Source organism: Callionymus lyra, chromosome 8, assembly GCF_982586985.1.
Source record: "Callionymus lyra chromosome 8, fCalLyr1.hap1.1, whole genome shotgun sequence".
NCBI lineage: Eukaryota > Metazoa > Chordata > Actinopteri > Syngnathiformes > Callionymidae > Callionymus > Callionymus lyra.
Window position 1 is genome coordinate 7,236,310 of NC_141825.1, and position 10,003 is coordinate 7,246,312.

General features: G+C 36.1%; 1 protein-coding gene across 1 annotated transcript in view; it reads left to right on the forward strand.

The window, feature by feature from the left end:
• The window catches only part of LOC148073514 (zinc finger protein aebp2-like), a 28,139-nt gene extending 18,451 nt beyond the window's left edge, over positions 1–9,688 (forward strand). The window contains exons 7-9 of the mRNA XM_087797728.1: positions 3,868–3,981; positions 5,779–5,808; positions 6,842–9,688. Of these exons, the coding sequence (XP_087653854.1) occupies positions 3,868–3,981; positions 5,779–5,808; positions 6,842–6,848 (151 nt within the window). The 3' untranslated portion in view covers positions 6,849–9,688. The remainder of the gene's footprint in view (positions 1–3,867; positions 3,982–5,778; positions 5,809–6,841) is intronic.
• Positions 9,689–10,003: the final 315 nt, after the last annotated feature.

The window sequence follows — 10,003 nt, forward strand, 5'->3', positions numbered from 1 at the left end:
TGCTATTACAGTTTTAATCGCAATCATCTCTTTTTTTTAATCTAACATTTAATTTCAAGTTGCCTTTTTGGGGAAATATGTTTTTTGTGTTGATCTTTGTGTGCTTGGTGTGAAAATGATGGTGGATGTTTGTGAATCTTTTTTTTTATGTGTTGACTCACAGCACTTTATATATACCTGATGTTTGACATTTATTTTCCAATAATGGAGAAAAAAAAAAGGAACAACATGAAGCCCTGCTGGTGAACACTTTTGTTAAATATCAAGCTTTTCATCGCAAAATTATAATTTGAAATGAAAAAGTTGATATATTTTACAGCATTTTTTAGCTGTAATCTAGAATGAATTAGATTAATATTACAATATTTAATCTCTCCTTATAAAAATAATATATATATATATATATATATATATATATATACATATATCTTGACAGAACTTATTATGTCTGTACTCGACTCTGACTGGAACACTTTTCATTCAGACGTTTGCTCAAGGGCTGGTGTTAAATCACAAGAACTAAATTAACTCTTCTACGAAAATCAACTGGATCTACACGTCCTGTTCAGCTCACTGTGATCGAACCTCTCGAAAAACCTGTCTCAGGGTTCAGGACATGGTGGAGCAGTTCAACTTCACAAGGGCCCGTTGTATTGTGTGCTTGTAGCGAGGGCCGAATAAAGTCAGGAGAAACGGAATAGAACGGCAGTGATGCGTTGACAATGGTTGCGCTTCGTGAACCATTGTCCGTATTTTCAGAGCCCACAAGATGGCGCCCTTGCGGCTCAGGACCAGAGGAGAGAAATCTTTTCAGGCTGTTGCTCTTAAGCTTTGGAACGATCTTCCTCTCTCTTTGCGCTTGATGGAGTCTACTGACTCCTTTAAGAAACACCTTAAGACGTTTCTATTTGTTCAGGCTTTTCCTTGAATTTCTCGAACTCCTGTGTTGTTCTCAGTATTATCATGATCTTTAAAGTATGTACTTTTTTGAGTATTGTTTTGATTGTTTAAGCGCTTTGTGACCCTGGTTTCGAAAAGCGCTATATAAATAAATATTACTTACTTACTTACTTACTTGTCTGTGTTATCTTTTGCTTAAGCCATTATTTCAGTAAAACGTCCCATCATTTAAGTGCAAACAGCGCCATCTACTGAGCTCAGAAAAGGAAAAATACTTCACAAAGCTTCATCAGCCTTTCACGACAAAATTAATAAAAACACTTTTATTATGACATTATAAAAAAAAAAGACAGAATGTTTTATTTTATATATTTATAAAAATGTTCAGAATGTTTTATTTATTAATTTTTCTATTTATTTTGAAGTACTCAGAAAAAAGGATGAAAGAAATGTTTTTTGTTTCTTGAACAAAAGAATTGAATGTGATTTTAAACAAAGATTATTCAATTAAATAAGTAAAAAATAATAAGATTTCAGTTTTGTTCTGATGTTATGAGAACCCGCTTCAATACAGACAAAGGACCACGAGTGTGTGAGTGTGTGAGTGAGTGTGTGTGTGTGTGTGTCACGCATGCTTCATCAATAGTCGATGTGACATGCTGGGACCTTGGAGAACCTTTTACACACAAACGATCTCAAAGTGTGTATTAAATAATCATGTTTGGCGTCACCGAGCACAATAACTCAAGAGAAATCCAAACTTTAATACAACAGGCATCTGCTTTTTGTCTGGTCACCGCCTCGAGATTCTCCTTCGCGTCTCTCTTCCATGAAAGGAAATAAAGATTTCTGCTGCCTCTCATCTTTCCCCCCCCCCCTCTCTTTCTGGAGTGTTTTTAAACTTCTGATGTTCATGCATATGTGCTGAACGCTTGTGTTACCTGCACACTCTGCTCTGAATGTGCAGATAAGGCGTGTGAATAAGTGATTTGGCTCGCTGGATGCTTACTTACGCACACACACACTCACACACACACCCACAGTGAGTGTGTGTGTGTGTGTGAGTGTGTGTCTCAGGGGGCTCCTGCGATGACGCACATGGTGACGAGTGGAGTGATGGGGAGGAGGGAGAGGTGGGGGACGCGGCAGGAGGAGGTACAGTCCATTTGCTGAGCTCTTTTGTTTCTCTCTCCTGCACCTCGACTTTCACCGGGGAATAAAGATGTTGCTACAGTGAAGTGCAGCAGCTCCAGGAGTACGTCCTGTTCATGCGCTTTCTTGTTTCCTTCCGTCATCGTTTGTTGTTCTTTTTAATTGCAACTTGTTATTCTCGTCAACTCCGTATTTTAATGCTTGAAAATACTTGTTTCAAGACTCAACGCAGCCCAGAAACCTCATGAGTAGTTTATTGTCTTAGTAGTAAAGAAACCATACGTGAGAATGAGGCGATTAATTGTGATTAATTACAGCCATATTTGAATCACATTAATGCAATATTTTATCTACAACTTGACCGTTTCTATTTGCAAGTTGTGAAGAAACTATTTTTGCAGCATAGACTTATGAGTTACCGGTATTTTTAGTAGTAAAAACATCAATGTTTGAGAATAATAATGCAATTAATTGTGATTTATTAATTAAAGACATATTTTAATCACATTTGTGTAATATCTTATCTCTAACTTCACTGTTTCTATTTTCAAGTTGTGAAGAAACTATTTTTGCAGCATAGACTTTTTGTAGTAAAAAAAAACATTGTTTGTGAATAATAATGTGATTAATTAATTACAGCCATATTTTAATCAGCGGCGTAAACCTATGAGTTATGAGTATTTTCTAGTAATAAAACACATTATTTAAGAACCGCTTTAAATATGATTCTAGTGAATTAGTCAGAAATGGAAGAATCTGGATTTATTGCTGATGATGGTTTATCTGTTGTTACTCGTATAAATATAAATACATGTTTCCAACTTAAAAGTATTTTGGACCCAAATACAAACCATTTTCAATAAACCAGGTGTTTTACAGTAAATCAATATTTTGAACATTAACCTAAACTAAACTATTCACACCAGTTTAATAACGATTCATGTTGAGAGCGAGGAACACATTCTGTAACTTATTCACAGCGAAAATCCTAAATTGCTAAAAATCTCAAGGTCCTGGGGCGACTGCACGGTGAGAGTGCAGCTGACGCACTTTAAACAAAAACTTTTCCTGTGTTTTTCAGGAATCTTATTCAAAATGATCCATTGTGATTTGAACTTTATCTTTTTGGTCTTTGTTCTTTAATTTGCCCTTTGTTCTTGTTCTTCCTTTTTTGAATCTTGCTGTACCTTCTTTCGTCTGCTGTGAACTGGAAACCTAATTTCCCGAATGAGATCTACAGAGGGATTAATAAAGTCTATGTCTGTTTTTTCCTCGAAAAGCTACATTTACCAAAAAAACAAAGTTGGATCAACAAACGAAAACCTATATTCTTTAAATTCCTAACTGAGAATGTCTACAAAGCCATCTTCAGGAATCCAGTGTTGTGGACCACACCTGACCGACCGGCACAAATGGCGTTAAACTATGTGAAACCAAACACTGCGCTTCCTCACAAACGCCACCAGGGACCAGAAGTATTTGTGCTTCTAAGATCAATTGAGTTAAGAAGTCAAGGAACATGACCTGGATCATCACATTATTCTGCTCATGATTGGATGATCCGTGGTCATTTCCAGACCGTTTGCTTTGTCTACTTCATGATGGGACACACACTCACAGGCACACACACACACTTCCTCATGTGTGGGTCCCAGAGCTTCTGTCAAAGCCAGACTTCTTATGGAAACGTGCAAAGGTGTTAACATGTGCGTTGGAATCAATGAAGCTCATTGTTCACGCTTGGCAACCGTCAATCTTCTCTCTCTCTCTCCGTTAACTCACTGGATCTCAAAACGTCTCTGGTTTGTCTTTCAGACTGCCGGATGTGTGGGTCAACGAGACGGAGCGATCTCAGCTGAAGACTAAAGTGGTGCACTTATCCCAGCTACCTCAGGACACGGCCATGCTGCTCGACCCAAACATCTATAGGTGAGCGAGCGACGCCCGACACGTGTGGCGTAAACACGGATCTGTCACTCGTAATGTCCGCACTTGCTATTCATCCGCAGGCTTTAAAGGGACGGTTCACCCAAAATTCACGTCAACTAATGGATTATTTTCAGTAATCAAGTCTTTTTGGAGATATAGACGAAAATGTTTGTTCATCCAAGAGGGATGTTACAGACGAGCAGTATGCAGGTATTTTGATGTTTTTAAGTGTCTTTTTGGACGAGGATGAAGGCGAAGACAACTGAGCTCCAGTCGCTACATTAAAATGAACAAACATTTTTGTCTATAACTCTAAAAAGAACAGATTACTCTGAAGATAATCCAACATTAGTCGACATGAGTGACATTTAAATTTTAAATAAAAATATCACTTAAATAGGGTCAAACTCCATCACTCAAGGGGCCAGAATCTTTAAAAGGTTAAAGTCAGGGGCCTAACATTTAGCTAACGGTCTTTAATTTGTCTTAATGATCACTTGAACTCCTATATTTCTATTTCTTATCCTAATCCTGAACATTCATCTGTTATTAATGACTTTTGTTGTTTATTGTTTTATTGAATCACAACATATACATTTTTGCTTGTTTGTTACAAGCTTTTATTTTGCCCTTTTGTTTCATTTATTTTTCTCAAATATTTTTCAGGTTAAAGATAGAAATGTGTATTAACAAAAAACGGCTATTATATATTTAATATTAATTTTGACAACAGTCACAGTATATAATGAGGTAATATAAATGCTCACCCTGAACGACGCTGCTATGATGAATCCTGTTATATTCATGTTCAACGTTATCAACGTGTCTTGAAAATGTACAAGTTATCAATGGTGTCCAACCATGTGGGAGATTCAAGGACTGTGATTTCCTAGTGGATTTTCTAAACATTTTTACTAGAAAATAGCATTAAATACACAAAATACTTCAAGCAGAACTTTGTCCTGGAATTAAATCTCCATTTCCGTGACATTTCTTGTTGCATTTATAACTGACTAGAACACACACACCAATGATACATCTGATGTGTATATATGTTGTTGTGTAAAAAAAAAACTTTTTTATTTGTATTTTATATGTTCAGACTCAAACAATGAGTCTTTGAAACTCTTGCATTAGGGCTGCACGATATTGGAAATAAGTGAGAGATTCCAAATTGGTGTCTTGAATTGCGATATCGATACTGATGCGATATTTTCTTCTTTCACCTAAAAATGTAGCCACGTACACGCGCGAGTACTGTAGGTTAGGTCAGGTCCGAAAGTATGCGTTTAAGAAATGCTTGATTTATACAATAAAAAATGATTAATTATTGCACATGTTTTCTATATGCATATCGCACGTGCCAATATAGTGATATAAACATAAACAGGAATCACGTTAGATTAGTAGAACTTTATGCTAATGATAATGCTTTTTACTTATGTGACTGTTTTACTTCCATAGATTTATTAAACTCCTTGTTAGGAAGAAGCTTGTAGAGAGTAGTGAGGTTATATTTGAGCTAAAGTAAACCATCCGTACCAAGCAGTGCAAAGATCCACCTGTTTTAATTGGACTCGAGGCTCAGAAACTTCCTGCTCGACTTTTAAAAGTGAATCAAACGTTCAGCCGATTCAGGTTCTGCTGTGTGAAGATCCTCAAGGACATTAGTTCGAATGTGACTTTAAATGAATAGAGTGAAGCCCCGACATCAGGTTGTGTCAAACTGAAACACGATAATTAGATTTTTATGAGTATTTTTGTATCATATGGTTTTTTCTTCCTCTTCTGTTTCAGAGCACTTCCTCAAAAACGTCTGAGGCAGAGGTGAGCTCGAACTTCATTGGTTTAAAATACTTCCAAGATGTGAAAATGACATTAATACATGTTGTCAAGAGACAAACCTTTTTAATTTCTTCTTGGAAAATATCATAATTATTACATTTGTTTTTGGAATTATATTATTAATTATATTATTAAAAAACATGTACAATACTTTAATTTTTATTAATAATTGTTTATGTAAATGTAATCTCCCCCTTTTTCTTAGCTTTTCTTTTAAAAACCAAAAATAATTTATGCTCTTTATGATGATTTTTGACCAAAAATAAAAAAAAAATTAATATAGAGTTTCAAGATCTTCATAAAGATCTTTCCTTTTGTACATAAATGATGTTAACAAGCTAAACTATGATTTCCTTCACATTTTTTCTTTGCCAAGTATTAACTTTGACATCTCTTCGAACTCCCTGAACCTTCGTGTTCTATGACTTCAGTTTTCTCATGAATAAAATCATCCTCCTGTTAGTGATCCTTTCAAGATGTTCCTCGCTCGAACCCCGGGTTCGTAAATGTATGGATAGTTATATAAATGTTGTCGTCTCTGAAGATGTGAGCGAATAATGAGACAGTTGCTGATCCTTTATCTTGAAGTTTGCAGTCGCGATGGTTCCGGATTTAGACGCAGTATCACCGGACCTGATTATTAACTGTGTAGGAAACGGTGTCACTGCATCGATCACGTCGATGCAAAGGAACTGTGGTGGAACGTTAGCAACACAAGTTGTTCTCACTTTACTCTGCAGCTTGTTAAGCTTTGTTTTAACGCTACTGTACGAGACGCCACGTTCTGCCTTTGATTTAAACACTATTGTTTATTCTTGTTATTCCGTATGCGCCCTTTAATCTGCCACATGTTGTAAAAGACACGGTAATGTGAGGATCTGGATCAGCGTCTGAAGATCAAAAGTTTCTCCTGCTATAATCTCTTTAAGAACATACGATGAACAACATACACTGATTCTTCTCTCTCTCTCTCTCTCTCTCTCTCTCTCTCCCTCCCTTCTGTCCCTTCACCCAGCCTGTAAGACTCCACAGTGGACTTGCTCACGGGACTCTATCTTCCTGGGATCGGGACTCTCGCCTACAGAACCGAGTAAAAGGTCAATTAAATTAGGTCAAACTTGGACTTGTCTTTTGGTGCTAGTTTGAAATTGATCTATAACAAAGATTCTAAACCCGTTTGTGTGTATATAAAATGTAGATGTGTAACTTATTTTTTATACCTTTTTTTTTTATCGTGATGTAATGTTCCATACATTTTATATAGCAACTGATTTTTTTAAATGTAAATGTGGTGTTTGTTTGTAAACATTTACCATGACTCACTGTAAAGTACTTTAGCCAAAATGTACTGCATTTCGACAAATGTGGGAAATGTCAGAGAAAAACGGCAGTTCACGATAGATCGACGAAGACAAATCAATGTAGAAGATTTACTTAAATCAATAAATGAATGAATAGGTGCCAAAAGAAGCGTAATTGGCACGTGCGATATGCATATCGAAAACGTATGATAATTTATAATTGTTTATTGTATAAATCAAGCATTTCTTAAATCTGCACTTTGACCAATAAGTGTCACGTTCTGTAAAGTTTTCAATTTGTACTTCTAAGTCTCGTTGTTGTTTACGTCTCCGTCCGTCTGTGAGCTGTGCGGCGTACTGACTTAAAGCGGCTCAGTATATACACAGAAGTAAGACTAACTTATGATCTACTCAAACACCAGTGATCCAGTCACTCATCTATTTCAACCTCCTTTGCTAAAGCAACATATTGTAAGAACTTTTCATCTCGTCTCAGTCGCTCAGTTTCGCGGGAAATTGATGCAAGTCCCTCGAGACTGATCGTTATAAGTGATATTTTTCTACAATCATGTCGACACAGAAGCACGGAAATAAACAAAAGGGAAATATCGTTTTCCTTATCTAAACCCCGGACCTCCTCTACAGTACTCACGGCTACAATTTTAGGTGAAAGAAAAAAAACATCGCATTGATATCTAAATCACAGTTCAAGACACCATTATCGAATATCGCACTTATTTCCAATATCGTGGAGCCCTAATTTGAAGTCAATGTAAAGACACAGAAGAAGAGAAGGGTATCGATCCGGCGACTTTTGAGGGGGTTGTTTAATCGAGAGCCAGGTCACAGACTTTCAAGCGGGAAAAACCAGCGTCGAGAAAAAATCTGAACCTTGACTACACGAACATATGCACAGAGGGAATTAAAACACAAGGATAAACCCAAATACATCTATGATTTATGAGTCAAAATATCTGTTTAATTAGGCCGAAAGAGTCTGCAAGCTTTGACATTTAGTTATTTTTCTCCTGGTAAATTAGCTTTTACTCTAGCAATACTACAAAATGTAGTTACTGTGGTGAATCTAATCAAAAATGTAAGCGTCAGAGAAGGTGATACAGGCTGAAGGACAACATCTGGTTAAAAAAAAGTCTGGAGAAGTAAAAAAAAAAAAAGTTAATCGAGCGTCAAAAAAAACAGACTTTTACGTCATTAGAAATGATGCAACACCAGACTAGAAGGTTTCAAACTTCCTCATCCCTTTCTCTTTAACTAGATCAAACTCTTTAACAGATGTTTATGTTGCTGATAATCAAGGTAAACTGTTGTAAACTTTAATACCAATTGCAGTATTTTCAATGTAAGTATTTATTTTCCTTTTTTAATCAACTCAATACCAATTTGTACGACGGAGTATTAGGGCCACTTTCGTGTGATGTGCACGGCGTTCAACAACAATGACCTAAAGTAATTGCAAAGTACTTATCGGGGGCTGTCAAAATTGGTGATGTCATAACCGCCGTAGTTTTACACGACTTTATCTTGCAATAATTACATTTTGTACGACTTTAATTTCATAATAAAGTTTTTTGTATGACTTTAATCTTGTAATAAAGTATTTTGTTTGACTTTAATCTCGTAATAAAATATGTTCTATGACTTTAATCTCGTAATAAAGTATGTTCTGTGACTTTAATCTCGTGATAAAGTATTTTCCTACGACGTTAATCTCATAATAAAGTATTTTGTACGACTTTATTCTCATAATGAAGTATTTTCTATGACTTTAATGTCGTATAAAGTATGTTCTATGACTTTAATCTCGTAATAAAGTATTTTCTATGACTTTAATCTCGTAATAAAGTATGTTCTATGACTTTAATCTCGTAATAAAGTATTTTCCTACAACGTTAATCTCATAATAAAGGATTTTGTACGACTTCAATCTCGTAATAAAATATTTTGTACGACCTTAATGTCGTAATAAAGTATTTTGTACGACTTTAATCTCGTAATAAAGTATTTTCCTACAACTTTAATCTCGTAATTAAGTATTTTTCTACGCCTTTAATCTCATAATAAAGTATTTTGTACGACTTTAATCTTGTAATAAAGTATTTTCCTACGACTTTAATCTCGTAATAAAGTATTTTGTACGACTTTAATCTCGTAATAAAGTATTTTGTACGACTTTAATCTCGTAATAAAGTATTTTCCTATGACTCTAATCTCATAATTAAGTATTTTTCTACGACTATAATCTCGTAATAAAGTTTTTTCCTACGACTTTTATCTCCTAGTTTTGAGAGGCCCTAATACTCGTCGTAATTTGAAACTGGGATTACTTCAAAATCATGTCCATTGTTCCTGAATGTTGTTTATAAAACTGTTCAGTGTGTGTTTAATTCCTTCCGTGGAGATTGAAAAGTGTTCACACTCCACTCGCAACAACTTCCTCTGCTCACATAAACTGTTTATTTCCAGTCTTGTTTGATACATGTCCGTCTGTCCGAGCTCTTCAAGCTCATTTTCTTGTTTGCAATAAACCGCTGTGAAGTGGAGTCGAAGATTGAAGCATGTTTGTACAGGTGAAGGCGTACGTTTGTTAGAGTGTAAATTCACTCTGTTTGTGTCCAAAGAGGAGGTTTATTTGGCAGCGGCGAGCAGAGCAGCTTTGGAAGCCTGCTGAGGAGGAGCTAATGACTCGGCCAGCGAGACCGAACCCCGACCGGTCTCAGCTGTTGGTGAACATGCCTGGAGAGGAAACAGGAGTTCAGGAAAAGGTCTGCTCGTCCTGCTCTTCAATAACTCTCGCAGCATCAGTGGAGACGCGCGATGTTAGCACGAGCAGCTAATATGTTATAGCCCTGCAGGCG